At 36.9% G+C, this 16883-nt stretch overlaps 1 protein-coding gene across 2 annotated transcripts; it reads right to left on the bottom strand.

The window, feature by feature from the left end:
- Window positions 1–740: 740 nt before the first annotated feature.
- LACTB2 (lactamase beta 2) lies at window positions 741–16337 on the bottom strand. 2 transcript variants are annotated; one of them, XM_031504040.2, is made up of 7 exons: window positions 16132–16337; window positions 15442–15605; window positions 14011–14134; window positions 11176–11354; window positions 7003–7151; window positions 5145–5222; window positions 741–2536 (listed from the first exon to the last, which is right to left on the bottom strand). In XM_031504040.2, exons 1-7 carry the CDS (start codon window positions 16251–16253, stop codon window positions 2462–2464), a joined length of 891 nt encoding a protein of 296 aa, XP_031359900.1. In that variant the 5' UTR covers window positions 16254–16337; the 3' UTR covers window positions 741–2461. The 2 variants fall into 2 exon arrangements, with proteins under 2 accessions (XP_031359900.1, XP_021399049.1); XM_021543374.3 differs by having other exon boundaries at window positions 5141–5222; window positions 16132–16336.
- Between the last annotated feature and the right edge of the window lie 546 nt (window positions 16338–16883).

The raw sequence follows: 16883 nt of genomic DNA, 5'->3' as shown, positions 1-16883 counted from the left end.
GTCTGTTTGCCACATTTCTTTCCAGACATCCATGTTTTCCAACACTAGGCTTCAAACTGATCACATTATTTAGCAAGTTCCCTACGATCTGAGTCAACATCTAGCATCTTATCACAGAAGCCACCACCGTGTGTGAGTCCCAAAACCTTCCCAACCAAACCAAATACAGCGTTTCAGGTGGCAAGATCATGGAGACTTTGACAGGAAGCATATTATGACACCTGCAGTAACAAGACAAAAACAGCTTTCTATTTCTAGAATTTATGTGAATTTCTATAGAATTTAAGTGTCATCAAGCATGCCTAGAGAGAGAACCAAGAAAAGTATTTTAAAACAAATATAAATAAGCAAATCAGCAAGGAACAGAATGGAAAACTTAAAAAAAGATATCTTCCATCAAATGTCTAGGTCTTAAATGTAATAAAGGATGTTGCTTTTCAGAAGAGGTTCTTGAAATTAGCTAGCAGGAAGGCTGGAAATATGATTTGTGCTTCCTTCTGTCCCCAGCTGTTTAGAAAGTTATCCCAGCAACTGGTATTATTAGTCTTTCTAACCTATTAAAATAGAAATAGCCCCCTCCCCTCTTTTTATTTGTAACCTTTAATGCATTCTCAACAGATGAACATGTACATGTGAAAGGGCTAATTCTCCTTTTTGTACATAGATGGCATATCTTACATTTTCATCTTTTAAAAATAAACATTGCATTAGACATGATAATCAACAAGGAGCCTTGAGACTTTTTCAGGATGCCATAGCCAAGTATCCTTTATTATATATGCATCTTAGTAACAGTCCAATTTCTGCTCTTAATATTACAAAGACACCATACACAATCATTAATTACTTGTCTGGTTAAAGAGCCTTTTTCCTTGTGGTTTTTTTTTTTGAAGATGTCAGGTGGCAAAGCACAGACACGGAGTTTTCTATTTCTTTACCACCAGCAAGTTTCAACAATTCTTTAAGTGCATTCTAAAGCCATTTCCATGATTTCAAAATTTATAGTAAAACAGAAGAAAATAATTAAGTGACATTAGATTTCTTCTTTATCTCAGAAAGGTAATGAGACATCACCTCTTCATATCAATTTCCTGCTGTCTTAGGTTCTCAGATCTCATGACAGCAAACCATCATTTCACTGATAATTAATGGCACTGTTTAAAAAGCTAAAAGTGAGCATGTGTCATGATGTGGCCAAATTTCAGATCAGTGAAGCATGAAAGAAGCATAATTTTTACAGAAAGTAATTATTTCCCATTTCAGTTTTGGGTTCCTGTGAGTATTTTTGTTTTTGATTTGTCTCAGCTAATCAGAACAAATGCCATCAACTTTGTAAAATAACGTCAATTATTAAGATATGCCTTAAGGACCCAAACATATATGCATGTTTCACAAATGAGGGTACAGGATTGAATGGTCTAAGGTTTTAAAGGACATATATTTGTCCTTGATATTTTCAAATATCTCAGATCTGCTTTTGTTTTTTAAGGCTGAGTAATATTATAAGAAATGTATATATCACCAAATGTCTCACACTTTGAACAGACAACGTAAAGAAATATTTATGTACTATTCTGCAAGTGGAATGTTCACAGAGAACTGAACTTGCAGTTTAAATTAATTTCCAAACATATCTTAATACACTGTACAATATCTTACAACCAAATACAAACTCTTAGTTAAAATATTTCTACTTTAAGTGGATTAACAGCAAAACGTCATATGGCGCGTAATAAATATCTCAATTTATACAGCTTTTTAATCACATTCTTGCAGAATCTTACAAAGAATTTGTCTGCTCCAACTCTGTGCATTTTTGACATGCGTTAGTTAAAATTAATGAATTCTTTGAAAGAATTCCATAGAAATGATGTTTCCACCAAAAAACCCAAAAGTCTAGAATTACTTTCAGTGTTTGTTAAAACCTGTGGCACTGAGGAACCAGCAAAGACAAGCACAGTCAGCTGAATTAGAAAAGGAACATAAACCCCAGTATTATACCTGTTAGCAAAAACAACTTGGTTTTTTAGAATGTACAAATAACTTAATAGAAAATTACTTTTTGAGAAGGACAGGCAGGTGAAACCAGGTTTAGAATAACATATTTTCTGTTTTTTTTACTAGAGATTTCTTTTATATATGTGATTTATTAAGTTTATAATATTTCTTTAAGATACTATAATATTAAATTTATAAGATCTTGCTATTTGTCTTTTGCCACCAATGATGAAACTCAGCACTTTATAACAAAGGCAGGATTCAATTCTTCACACTCGTTCAATTTTATTAACTCAGTACCCACCAAGGTATTTTAAAATTCCAATACAGTAGAATGTGAAACATCAGTTAACTTACTGTAATATTGCTTTAAAATCGTTACCACTTTTTTAAAAACTAAGTAAAAATTAGTTTTTACTTTCCAGCTCATTGTTATGATTTTTCATACAGCAACCATGAAGATTTAAATGCACTCCTGAGCAATCTTGCCTAACTTATAAATTGTTTTTCCATCTGAAGTTGCGAGTTTCATCAAGTACTGTTAAGAAAAAGACACCAAATTAGTCACAAATCAATACTTAGATTTTATTTATAAACATTGATAAACTTAACATGTACATGTATGCCTACACATGACATTCATTGTTAAAACTAATTAAATACTTTCCTTCATGCCAGTGTTCAGTTTTAATTGAAGGTGATAAACATTAACTATTTCACAATGTAACCTAGCAGTATAAAGAATGATTAATAAAAAGGTCTTAATAATCCTCTAGTTATTTAAAGTTTCGTATATTAAACTTTCAAGATATTAAGAAATCTGAGGTAGCAGAGCGCTTGTTGCATTTTCTGAGATTTATAACCTTTAGATGGAAAAAAGTCTGTGCTCCTAAATTAAGAATAGCCAAATTACTTTTTATCTCTTCATCAGCTATGATGTGAAACAATGACCAAATTATTTATATCCAACCATGGGATAAAGCTTACACATGTACATTATGCCACACTCCTGCTTACAAGACATTATTTTTGTTTTAAGTAGGAAGAGCAACATTTTTGCTTGAATTAAGAGGCAGTGTCACTCCCGACTGCAGTTATAAAAATTACATACTGACAAAATCTGCAATCCCTAGTATTGAGTGGGTAATTAATGATTGCAGCAGGCAGCTGCAATATGGCCATCATCTGCAGTGAGTAACTCACTTGTAAGGTTGCAATATGCCTGTCACCTCCATTATTGATACTGACAAGATGTTCTTTTGGAAAAACATTTTGAGAAAATTAAGCAAGACAGTGTTATGTCTACAGCTCAAGTCCTCCATAACAAGAACAAAACTTGAGATGCTGCAAGATCTCAGAATATGTGGAAAGGCCATCAAAGGATATTAAAATCAAATGAGCAAGTACCATGAGTACACAAGCATTTATATGTGACATGCTCATAATCAACAGAATCAGTCTTCCTCAACAGATGCCCCTAATTTGAACTGCAAAATGGGCAAAGGTCATGTAATGTTAAGCATTTACCATTGGTCTGGGCCTAAGCTTGTATTTAAAAATTCAGTAACCTCAAGTGTTCCGATGAGATTGCTTCTCACATTCTCTGTGCCCACAAATTCAAGTTTAAAAAACAAAACAAACTTCAAAGGGCACATCTCATGCTTCCAGGAAAGTAAGACACACATTTGAATCAAGGGCCTCCAACTGGAGTAGGGGAATCCCACAAATTATTCTGACTAGCATCCCCTCTAGTTATTTAACCTTTCTAATAATTTCAAGTAGTTGATACTTTGTGAAAAGATTAATGACTGTATCTGCTCCCTCTTCAAAACTAAAATGTGATTTCTGAGAAAAACTGAGTTATTTTTGTTCAGTAAACATGAATTGGGTAGTTTTGAGAAAACAAACCCTTAAATCAGTAGCTCACTCAACTAAATTATTTCCTGGGTATTCAAGATGCAGACACTCTTGTAGGGAAGACTACCTTTAAAGAAAAAGTTAATTTATCTACTATTTGACCTCAACAGAAAATACGGTTGCTTGAACTACTTTGAGAGTGAAAAGAAGGGATAAAGAGTCAACAGCACCTCAGGCCCTTGATGAGTCTGGTAGCACAAAATTGGAGAAATTTATAGCTCATGGATGTATGTTAATAACCAAGAATTGAGATAATATTTAAAAGCTGCTGCAGTAAGTACCATGCTGGCAAAGTTTCTACGGTATTCTGTACAAAATAAGCCCAAAGAGGACATTTTCTGAACTTCAGTAATGATTGTATTCTATGTGACTCTAGTCTGTTTTCCTTGAATAAAAATCAGGTTGTTATTACTATTACAAAAATTCAGTCTCAATTGTTCAGTTAGTACCTAGTACCATTCTATCAGTAAGATAAACAGAGGGTCTAAGTTGAAAAAATACGCTAATTTATGTTGTTATTCAGGTTGGTAAATGGTAAAAATCTGCAACAGCTGTTAATTCATGTTATTATTTACTTACAAATAGTCAGTCCTGAGTGCAGTTATGTATTGTATAGGAAGAAATATTTTCCTAAGCTTTGACTGAATAATGTGTCCATATGCACAGGCCATTACAGAAATAGAATACTTGACCTTATTCGTTAAGAGTAAAGGCACAATGTAAAAACAGTAAACTAAATACAGCAGCTCTACTTAGGCACTCTACTAATCAGAAATTGTAAAAATTGACATTGCGTGATTTTAATTATCTCTATAACATATACACACAAAAATATTCAACATTTAGTCTGGGCACAAACTTAAATGTAAACCCGTAAAATGTACATGCATATTTAGGTATGAATTTCAGAAAATATAGGAAGATGTAAATGCTGGCATTGGATTGTATTCTATGGTATGTTTTAAATAAAGATGGAAAGGCATATACATTGCAGTAATCTGAGCTCTAAGCACTCAAATACTTAGTAAAATATTTTCTAAAAGTTTGTGAATACTGTACAACCATTCTGTATATTACTCTACGTCAATTTGTATGACGGACAGCTAATGCAAAAAATTGCACTTTTTTCCGCCCTAGAAAATAATGCACTAAAATAACATAAGAACTAGTGTATAGAACATCAAAATGAAAATGACCCTCCTTCCACCCTTCATTCACAACTTACACACTTTTCCTTCTTTTTCCAGCTTCTTCAAGTGGACCAGGAGGTTACGTTCTGCTGCTGGAAGTAAATTCTCAGGGATTTCCTAAAGGGAATGAAAAATATGCATTTTGTATTTAAATATCCATCAATTATTTTGTTAAACCATGGAACCCATGGTTTATTACCATAGATGTTCCTCTTGTGAATCGGTATGGGAACATTCCATTAGTTATGTAACAACTAACTATATGTTAGTGAATCAATTTTACACCAGTTAAACGCGCAGTCTAACAACACATTTTTGTTTACTCTCCTTGGTTTTTTGCATTATCCATTTGTATGATGGAAACTTTGGCCAGCACTAAGAAGAATTCTCCTCTGTTTTTTGCATTATCCATTTGTATGATGGAAACTTTGGCCAGCACTAAGAAGACTTCTCCTCTGATCTTGATCTGCCCTGGATTGTCAGTGTAGCTGAGTATTTTTAAAGACAAATTTATAATGCATTTCTCCATAGATAACTATCTGTTCTATTCCATGACAACATTTGCATAGGTTTAAATATCCTGTAGCCATTAGTATCTGTAAATGAGTAAACAATAAAAATATGTAACAGCTTCAGGAGGACAAAATATTTTTTACAATTCTTCAATGCTTATTATGTAAAAGCAGTAACACCTGTTGCCCAGAAAAGCTGTGGATGCCCTATCTCTAGAAGGGCTGAAGGACAAGGTGGATGGGGCTTTGAGCAACCTGGTCTTGTGGAAGGTGTCTCTGCCCTTGGCTGAAATTGCTGACCTTTAAAATCCCTCCCAACCCATACCATTCTATGATTGTATGACTACTGCCCAAAATACTCCTCTCCAGCTCTATCATCCTAAACACAAAACTCTTTTTTTCCTTTTTGAAAATTAAAAAGCTATTCAAATACTATGTATGGCAGGAAAAGTCACTAGAAAACCAGTTAAATAAATGTGAACCTTGAGAATACTTTGAAAGCATATACATTTCTTTGTAATAGTACTGAAAAAATTCTTACATAGGCAGGACAAGTGCTTTGTGATTTACAGAAACACGAGAATGGCTTTATGCTTAAAACCTAGTTCATCAGGCAGGAGAACTGCAGAAGCTGAATGACCATAGGTAATGGTGTATCAGCACTGCAAAACGTTCGTGGTGACATAGGCATTCTTTCGGAAACTGTGTATCGGCAGAACTACTAAAAATGAGCTTTGAAGCTGTTACAGACCAGTTCATGAGCCACAGCTATTGGCAAACTTTGACATCTTCCTCCACAGCAGAAACACTGTATCTCTTATCCCTGCTTGTTAGGAGGGCAACTCCCAACCACAGCGAAAAGCTGAAGAGGCTACATGAAGGATGATGAAGTAGCAACAAAGTACTGTTATACAGTCTAAAGACACATACAACATCGGAGCTGCGATATATTTCTCTTTGCTGTGGAATTGCAGTTCACTGGTAACCTCTTGCAGACTGATAAATCAAGAACTCAATTTTCAACCATTCTTCAGGAGACTGCAAACACACTTTGGGAAATCCATAATTAATAGTCATGTCATACTTTTCATTCTGAACTATGCACTACTATTTAATTTTTGCTTAGTCTTATGAAACTGTGCCTAAGACCTGGATAGTTAAATAAGTTTGTAAGAATCATGTGGGCCTCACCTCAATTAAGTGCTTAAATGAGACAATTTAAAGGTACAATCATAATTGAACTCTGAACAGGCAGAAATATTTTTTATCCCTTTCAAGAAGCCACCATGATTTTCACTCAAAAACCAACACTGTTACATACAAGTTTGATAAACCTAACCTCAATTTTCTTTAGATTGATCTGAAAACTTTTGATCAACAATTACCTTGTATACCATCTTTACAAGCTCTGAGGATGTATATGATTTCCCAGTATTCTTCTGGAAAACATTTATAATTTGCTGTTCACGTGCAAGTCGGTGAGAAATGTAGTTTTGGATTCTAGTATTTGCATCACGTACTACTGGGCCGTGACCTAAAAATCAAAACACATGTACCAGAGCACTATTACTTACATTTGTAATTAAGTACACTACTGAATAATTGAAACATTCTTTTGTAAACTCTAGTAGATTTAAAACTAATGAGAAAAAGGTTTGAATGTCTTTATTACAGTCTGCATCTGCAAAGCATTAAGATGGAAAGGAAAAACTAGGATATTAAAAGTCTGAACAGGGAAAAGGGAATACTTCAGATGGAATAAGGAAAGCAAGGGCAGACTACTTTAGGCCATTAGAAAAAAGGAAAGGAGTTCACTGCTGAACAGATTTAAAAGATGAGATTCAGATTACTGTATTATCTCTGTTTCCTTGTCTTTCACTCCCCAAAGGATATTGACACTAATGATTTAAATTGATACTGGCCTTTGAACAATAATGGCTGATACAAAGGATTCAGGTGTTACTGTCCTGTTGGGGCAAACACCAAGGTGACATGTTTAATGCTGATGGGAACTTTTCCCAAACAAATCTTCAAAACTGATTCACACACTGTATTTTATGCCTTTAGAAACACTGTCGTGAGTATGATAAGAAAAATTAATAGGACACAAATAAGTGAGGCAGTCAGAACATGTCAGGGCAGGAAAAATGGAAGGCACAGGGAAAGTTATAGGTGGATTATTTTATTATTTTATGTCTGGCTGGTTAATAAGCAAAACATATTTTTTCCTGGACTGACTGTGGCAGATCAGAAATGTTCAACTTAAAGGTCTTTGAATCACATTATGAAATGGCTTAATTGGTAAAGCACTAATCTTTACAAAAAATCAAATCTCACGGTACATTAAAATGACAGAAAATATTGTTCAGCCATGAGAGCTACATGCATAGAAATTAAATTTATTGTGTTACCTATAGAGGAATTGACTTGCACAAACATTCATCACATACTTTTTACAGCAAGGTTTCCTCTTTCTTTGCCTGTACAACTCACGTGAAGTAGCAGCAGCAACTTCCAGCTCTGCCCTCTGAATGCACACTCTAAGAAATTTATAAAATTAATAGAAAAGGAACTACTGTAAAAAACTATAGCTTTCTTTTAGAAGTTACTTGGTATCATCAAAATCAGTTTATTTTGAGGTTCTCTAACTATGAAAAAAATCACTGTATTCTTTACTTGCACTTTTGGGTTTACTGATTAAATGGGTTTTTAATTTTTAAGCTTTAAAATCAAAGCTTATTTTGCCTGATGACAGGCAGCTTATAGAAAAAGAGCAACTGATTTTTCATGTTTTGAACTAGTGTCAAAGGAGTCTATCCTCCTACAAGTCAAAATATTTATACATCTCAGCTTACACACTCCAGCATGTTTGAAATTACTAAGTATACATTGAAACTTACCTTGTTTAAGTATTAAAAATACAAGATATGAAATGTGTAAACATAAAGCTATACTAAAATATGCATTTATATTTAATGATTTCAAACATATTTAATATGAAGCTATTTTTCCTTACAAAATAAATTACAAGTATAACAATATCTCTACTGTTACCATTTATACACCTAAAACTTAAAAACTTTTTAGAAAAAACACAGTAAGATATACAAAGCAGAGACTGTAATGTTAACTGTCCATTCTCTTGCATTCTCTAATGACGGAAATCTCACTGAAGTAATCAAAATTATGGGTTGAACATGGACTCTCAAGGCATTCTTAAAACCTGTCCCTACTCTTCCAAGCGATTTAATAGACTTAGACTACAAGACCAATGTCAGAACCTGAAATGGAACCCTCATTTTGCAAAGTTAAAGGGACTTCATATCTATTACATCATCTGATCAGTAGCTGTTGTGTACGCATATATGTACATTAAAATGATCTCAGAAAGCTGGGAACTAAGTCCAGATGTGGAACTTTCCCATCCGTCATTTTTCAGGGACAGCAGTAGAGTTATTTATTTATTAATGAATAAATGGATTAATATCTGAGTAAAAGTAAAATGCTTCTGAGCATATGAAAAGCACTCTCAAAATCTGACCGTCTTTCCATGAATTCAGGTTTAATTTCAGACAGATACATATTATTTCCTCATAACACATTGTAAAGTGTGAGATTCTCTTACTTTAAATTACAGCACAAAGGACAGAAGTGAAGAAAACAATTGGCTCATGAAATCTTCCACAGATTCCTAATTCCAGTACCATTTTTTTCTGTATTACCAAGGAAAATTGTATATTATTACAGGATGGGGAGCCTTTTGCTGACTAAAATGCCCTTTTCTTGTCCCAAGGATTCTCATCAAGTATTATCTGTAATTAGATATCCTGAGTGTTGTGCCAGAGTAGCTTCCACATTAAATTAAAAAAGAAACAAAGAAGGGGAAGGAGTGACAAAATTCACCTACTCTCAGGTAGTCAGCAGTCAGTTTGTTACAAAAATTTGTGTAATTCTGAGGTTACCACATGAGTGCTAAAGCATTGGTGGAGGAAACAGTTCAAGAGTTATGAAGACTTAATACTGCAGCACAGAGTGATTTGCTTATATAGAATATATTGGTAAAGCAAACTATTTCTGCTGTAGTTATACCCAACAGTATCACCAATTGTTCTGATTGAGCAATAGCACTTTTTGCACAACTGCATGTACATTTTGTGGTGTCTGGATGAATAGTTCTAAACCATCTCAATACTTAGCTATCATCACTGAAAATTCACAATATCAATCAGACTGGCTTCCTAATTGCAAGTCCAGTAAGAACACAGTTAAAACAGTAGCAAACACTTAGAAATAAAGAGCACAGATGTTCAGCCTTGGTGAATGTGTAATCTAGATACAAAACTATTAAGAACAGAGTGAAATACAATAGATAAAATTGACAAACCAAACATAATTGGACATATATGGGGTTTTGGAAGGCAGAAATTCAGTTAGAGGAACAGACTGCATTTTGCAGGTGTTAAGAAAGAAAGAAAGTAAACATTTGGTTTTACTTTCTAAAAAATTGTTAGTTTTAATAGTTAGTTAAATCAGTTAAGTTGATTAGTTAAGTCACTTAAGTCAATATATATGACCAAGTCACTATTCTGTCTACATCAACCTCCACATCTATGGAATATGTAAGAAAGTTTTTCTTAAACAGCATTTTTATGCTGAGATCTTAAAGGACACATACTTCAAAAGAAGGCTATTTTAAGAGTGAACATAAGAAAGTAGGCTAAGCATAGATGGCTAATGGAAAAAGGCACAGCTGAGAACATAGATACAGTAGCTTGGAATGAGAAGTTGAAGATGAGACAGAAAAAGTCAGAAAAAAACCCTGAAATGTAGCTCTGAAAAAGCAAATGAGGAGCTTAAACTGTAGTTACATAATGAATTCTTAAAATGTAGTCTTGTCAAACAGACATGTGGTATATATGAAAAGTAAATGCATTCCCAAGGTTTGAAGGAGAGAGTGAGAGAGAAAAAAACTAAAGGAAATTCATAGAATGAATGAATAGGCAACTTATTTTTAGAACATTTTTGGCCCCCTAGCTCTTGTTCAAATTGAACCTAAATCATTAACTAAGATTACCACTTTACAGTTCTACAGCTTTCCAAGACAAGTTTGTGATTAATCTGTACTGCAAAGGACATACAACTATCTCAAAAAACATTACTAGGGTACTCACATTGACAGTGTATGTGGGTATGAAAAGGAACAAAAGAACAATTATTACTTTTTTCTTCCAGGATAACATTCAAGGACAGGGATGGAATAATAGAAGAAAATTAAATCTGCCTTACTATTCCAACAGTGAAAGATTTTGGCCCCTGAAGTCTTTGGGCACAGAAAGACAAGACACACCCTGAAATGGAGAAATTTAAGAAAGATACCTACCACTGAAAATGTTCAAGTTTTGCAAACCACTATGACAAGTCAGCTTAGCTTACTGCTTATTAAATTGAATTGTTACATCAGGAATGATGTTTGATTGTAATAATAGTTCTCAAATTCTTAGAGGAGATATTTAAAAATTACACAGTAAAAGAGAGAAGTTAAAACCAAAACCACTTACCTGGATAAATCAAATCTGGTTTCATTTCTAACAACTTTTTCAAAGTTTTCATGTAATCAGACAGGTCTTCTATTACTGTTGTTCCTTCCCCTAAAATACAGTCACCAGAAAATACAGCATTTTCTTCTTCTAGATGTAAAATCATATGATCATCAGTGTGTCCTGGTGTATATAAAACTCTGTTTAAAGAACAAAGAAAGCATATGTTTTTCATATATATATCTACACTTCGTTTTTGAAGCCAGAAAAAATGATGGTAAACTAATACACTTGTAAAGCAGCCCATAACAAGAATCAGAAAAAACTGACCAAAAAAGGCTGAGAAATTGATGTAAACAGGTAACACTTTGCCTAATCCAAATCAATTTTCTTATACCATCCAGAGAACACCAATCATCCCTAGCATGCTTTTACTTGCATGACACACCATATCAAGTGCATTAAAGGAGCTGACTAGCCATGCAGAATTTCTGTTATAGAGGGAGTTATTCTGAAGCTTTAAAAAATAAGATTGACATGTTATTTCCAGATTGAAACACTTGAAGTTCTTGACATACACATTGTACTTTTGGAGGGTAAGGATGATATCTATTCTTTTAGAAATTAACAACAAACTTCTGAACCTGACCCAGATAAAGTTCAGTCTTCAAAAATTTATTTTTCCCTGCAAGTCTTTCAGCTTTTCTATGTGCAGGTCATTAAACACCTGCATGGTAAGGATTAAGGACCCACAGCTTGCACAAGCAGTGTATTAGCATGCAGCAAAGGAGCAGTAGGTATGTATGCAGTATATGGTAACCTAAGCTGCCAAGGAGCTGCACTGGGGTGTCCTTTCACAATGATTTCTGAAAAGCAGAAGGGCCTCATGCTAAGGCTGATGCAGACTGAAAGTAACACAACTCCAACCAGCATCACTGCTAATATCCATTAGAATCTTGTTAATGGCAGATGCATTAAAACAGTGATCAGGAAGGTGCCAAGTGTGGTGTACAGGGCAAGGCTAAACAGCTCCCAGCCATGCTGAAGCAGGGCTGGGAGACCACAAGTGCAGCATCATCTGATGCTCCTACTGAATACTGAGCTCAGCAGAAAGCAGGTGAGCCATTGCCTTGTGGAGGCAACATCAAAATCAAGTTGATGGGCTCACCTTTGGGACATGGTATCCTTCAGTTCTTGATGAAATTTCACCAGGAAGCCAAACCACTAACATGAAAAAAATAGCAGAAAGAGAAGGCCAGACAGTGTGTGGAGAGGTGTTGCCAGCATGCCTTTCCCCCTCGCTGTGGCACACCTTGAAAACCTGATGGTTGCTAACTAAAATTTAACATGCAGATACTGCTGGTTTGGAACCAGTGATGGGGTTTAGGAGTATTCTTGAAGTGGTTACTGAATTAACCCAGGTGAGAATACCTGCTTTTAACCAACCATAAAGTTTGGCTGCATGACTCCTGTTACAATTCACCTGTAGGGGCCGTAATGTTTGTTATAAATTCTCTTCAGGATCAATAAGGACACCAGACTATGTGTCTGGGAACTCCCATGCCTTCTGGAATAAACTAGCCCACTATTTGGTTTCAGAAGTGTCGGCTAAAGAAGCCCTTCACTTCTAGGACACACTTCAACAAGCTCCCAATCGTCACAATAAACTTCTCCCAGGTGTTGGCTACAAGCCCTGTATTTTTACAACACCCTTCAAGAAGCTCCCAACTCCCACACCAGCACAGCCGGCCTGTTTGAGCCCTCCAGGCACCAAGCTGGGGTGGGGGACTGGTGAAGGCACCAAGCTGGGGTGGGGGGACTGGTGAAGGCACTGTGACTCTGAAGTTAGAAAAGGAAGCTGGCTCAGGACCGTGCTGTCCCACCTCCAGGGGACTCTCCAATAGCAACTTCCCTGTTGCAAGTCAGAATGTCTGAGACAAAACACGTACTCCACAAACTTCAAAATGGGCTAATCCTTGACTGACTTGAAATTAAAAAAAAATATTTTCCATCTCCAAATTTTTGTCTAAACATGGGCCACTTAGGGTAGTGAGAGGTCTTCAGTATGTAATACAAGATGTTTTTTACTTTTATTTTTATACTAATAAAATAAAATGCTTTTTGATAAAAGACATCCCTTTTCTTTTTAAATGTTTTTTTCCTTGCAATCAACCAAGTCACATATTCTACAAGTGGGATATAATCTAAAATGAAGAAAACAGGCAAACTTTGTCTGTGTAAGAATAATGCCTTGTTAAAGAAAGGAGTCTGAAAACAGAACGATCAGACCTTTTTATTGTGTGTGTGCCCCCACAAGGCACAGTAGCTTTCTGTTTCACACTCATTTAGACTAACATTATAGGTAGTATGCATCACAGAAAGAAGTCCTCCAAAAGCTGGCAGCCTACAAGAACCTCATAGGTTCAAGGTCTAAAATTTAACATTTTAAGTATTAAATGTTTTAGAGTCTCCTAGGGAAATATTTTTAAAGTAAAAAGAAAGGCATGCTAATAATCCAGTCAGACTACTATAGACTTCCACAATTTTAATAGTAACTAATTATGTAAGAGTGATGAGAAAGTATTAAAATTTTATTTCCTTGGACAAAGTGTTTTTCTAGGGAAATATTGTTAATTTCTCTGCTGAGTCTAAAGACTAAATCTGAAGGCTAATTTCTGACAATTCTCATTCATAAAAACAATGTCTTTGTATTAACATATCCTGCGGGATCATGGCAGGAAGTCTACACGCATAAGCACTGAAAAGATTAGATGTATGGGAACCATTAGGAATTAGGATACATGTACATGTCAGAATTCTGAAAAAAAAAAAGAACTTGAAGAAATTCATGGTTACCTGAGTGTGGCTCCTTCTGTCTCTATCACATCTCCATCTTTAAGATAAAAATATTTATGTCCTCCTTCTATTGTTTCTTCACAGTGAGGGACACGAGGGAGCTTACATATGCGATATTCTGAGTCTAATATTTAAGGAAAGCAAAGAAAATGATGTTTTGAATTTGTTGCTAACAAGGTAATGCCACAGACAGGTTACTTTTTGAATAAGTACTATTAATTATCACACAGTATGAATACAAAACTAGAAACAACAAATTCTGTAAAGTATCATATTTATATTTGTAGAGCAGCCTTATTCCAGAGCCAAAACCACTGAACAGTGAAAGCCACTGATTCTGAATACAGCACTCTGTACCAGTGACAAATTTGAAATTGGGGAAAAAACACAAATGGAATTAATAAAGATCAGTAATATATTTTACAAATGTTCTTTCTTGACTCATGAGTCAATTCCCCCAAGTTTTTACAATGCCACTAGATTTCTGCCCTTACATTTTGCTTTATGATTCACAGAAGCATCACATTTGTCTAGAATTGGATGAAGATTTTTTGACCTGCCACTTCTCTCAGATTTTACCATTCTGACCAGTGCACAAAATGCAAACACCTTGGCTGGAACAGCTATAGACAGCAAAGGCATTCATATCCCTTGCTAGTCTTTACAGCCACACTGATAGGCTGGCAAGCCCAAAATCCTCACCAAGACATCAATGTACCCATGTCTCCAAGACACCAATTGTTTACAGTAGCACCCAGGTTTCATTAAAGATAAGCCCCTGGCAACTTTACAAAATTAAGCCTGTGACAAAGCTCGTGACAAAGTCCAACAATGTTAAGAATTACCCACATTACCCATACTGCTTATTCTCTTCTCAGATACCAACAGAGAAATGTATCTTACTGTTTGTCAACATGAAATACATATTTTTAGATCAAATTTTACTTGCATACTGCCCTACTGCTTTCCCCTCATGCTCTGAGGCTTATGAATTTGTCAGCAACTACTAACAGGCTCCTGTAAGGAATCCCAAAGTTATGCACATTTCTTTTTCAATATTCAAGCAATTTGTTTTTACAAAAGTGAAAATAACAATAAATTTATCATTGTTGTCCAAGTAAAACAGAAGCAGTTTTTCAAGTTTTTCTCATATCTTTTAGTACCATGCTGATAGCAATCTATGTTTTTATTATTTACACGTAAGTAAAATTCACTGTGAAAATATGCACAGGTATCAAAGAAAACCTGTAGTACTACAATTAAATTAATATTATTCATTGCACTCAATCTACACACTGCAGCAGGATCATGAAATTGCATGTAATTTATACAGAAGAATAATCCAGTTGATTTGCACAGAAGCATTCTGTGCTTAATGCTTTTCTTGCCATGTATTTAACATTTTCAGCAATATCTGAAATCTCTGCCTACCACTCGGAATGCTTTTGCAGATATCAGGGATTCCGCCAGTATGATCACGATGCCAGTGTGTCACTAAAATTTCTTGAATGGCGATGTTGAACTCTGACAGTGTCTGCTTCAAACAGCTGATATATTCAGGAATACCTGGCTCTCCAGTGTCAATAAGGACTCTTCTACACACAGACCACAAAAAAGGGAGGGAGAGACACACACCAGAGAATAAAAAGTGTTCACATGACAGCCAAGTAATATTAATAAAAGAAGCCAACAAATGGAAATTTAGCAATAATGGATGCCTTCATATCCAGACGCCACTTTTTACCTACTGACATTCCTCTCCCACGGCATAACAATTTAAAAAGTAGGGCAAGTAATAATGTAGGCCACACATTTACGATTCCGCGACAAGTGGCAGGAGGCACCGTTTAGTCCCGCGGGGGAGCTGAGGCACAGCCTGCTTCCCTCACTGAATTCCCGGCCTCGGCTCAAGGCTGCCCGGACGAGACTCCATATCCCACCCGCCCAGGCCGCCTCCGGGCACTGGCTCCTCAAATCCAACGCTCTGCGCTTTCTTTCCTCCTTTCAGCGCTGACTAAGGGATTTGGGAGCAGGCCGGTAGCGGCCTCTCGAGCCGAAGGCAGCTCACGGTCCCCAGGCGGGGCCGGGGCAGCCGAGCCCGGTCCCGGGCAGGGCGGGTACCTGTGCCCGGAGCCCACCAGGTAGGTGTTGGTGCCCTGCAGGGTCATGGGCCCCGGGTTGCAGCCCAGCACTCGCACCACCCGCGACGAGAGCCGCTCGATGCGCGGCAGCAGCGACACCATCCCTGCGGCGGACGCCGCCGAGCTCCCGGCCGAGCTCCCCCCAGGCGCCCGGGCGGCGGGGCGGAAGCTCTGCGGCCGCGCTCCGCCCGCGGGGCGGCTCCTTCCCTTCCCTTCCCTTCCCTTCCCTTCCCTTCCCTTCCCTTCCCTTCCCTTCCCTTCCCTTCCCTTCCCTTCCCTTCCCTTCCCTTCCCTTCCCTTCCCTTCCCTTCCCTTCCGATCCGTGCTCCGCGGCGGGCGTGAGGCTGCAGCCCGGCTCCCGGCGGTGTCGTGATCCTGTCGGATAAAGTCCTCCTCCGTGCAGGAGGTCAGTTCTCGGTGGAATTCAGTTCTCCGTGCCTCGCTGCTGCCCAGTGAGAGGCGTGTCCGTGCTCTGCCGGCTTTTTCCAGAGAAATTTGTTGTAAGAGACAAATGCGCCTTTTCTGTATCCAGGGTCACGCCTCCTTACAGCGGATGTAGGAACTGCGTATGCTCCCGCACGGCGCATAGGAGCTATCTAGGATTCAGCATTTTAAATAAAATTGGAGAGCTGCTGGAGAGTGTCCAGCAAAGGGCCACGAAGGTGATGAAGGGACTGGAGCATCTCTTTCGTGAGGAAAAGCTGAGAGAGCTGGGACTGTCCAGCCCGGGGA

This window comes from Lonchura striata, chromosome 1, assembly GCF_046129695.1.
Source record: "Lonchura striata isolate bLonStr1 chromosome 1, bLonStr1.mat, whole genome shotgun sequence".
In the NCBI taxonomy this organism is placed as follows: Eukaryota; Metazoa; Chordata; class Aves; order Passeriformes; family Estrildidae; genus Lonchura; species Lonchura striata.
This window is presented reverse-complemented; position numbering and strand designations above follow the sequence as displayed.

Excerpts from the sequence above, each read along its gene's own strand:
- LACTB2 (XM_031504040.2), bottom strand. The coding sequence starts at position 16,253 with ATGGTGTCGCTGCTGCCGCGCATCGAGCGGCTCTCGTCGCGGGTGGTG. Across the intron at positions 11,355-14,010 it reads ACAGAAGGAGCCACACTCAG|AGTTTTATATACACCAGGAC; the intron begins GTAACCATGAAT and ends TTCTTTAAACAG. Across the intron at positions 2,537-5,144 it reads AGCTGGAAAAAGAAGGAAAA|TACTTGATGAAACTCGCAAC; the intron begins GTGTGTAAGTTG and ends TTTTCTTAACAG.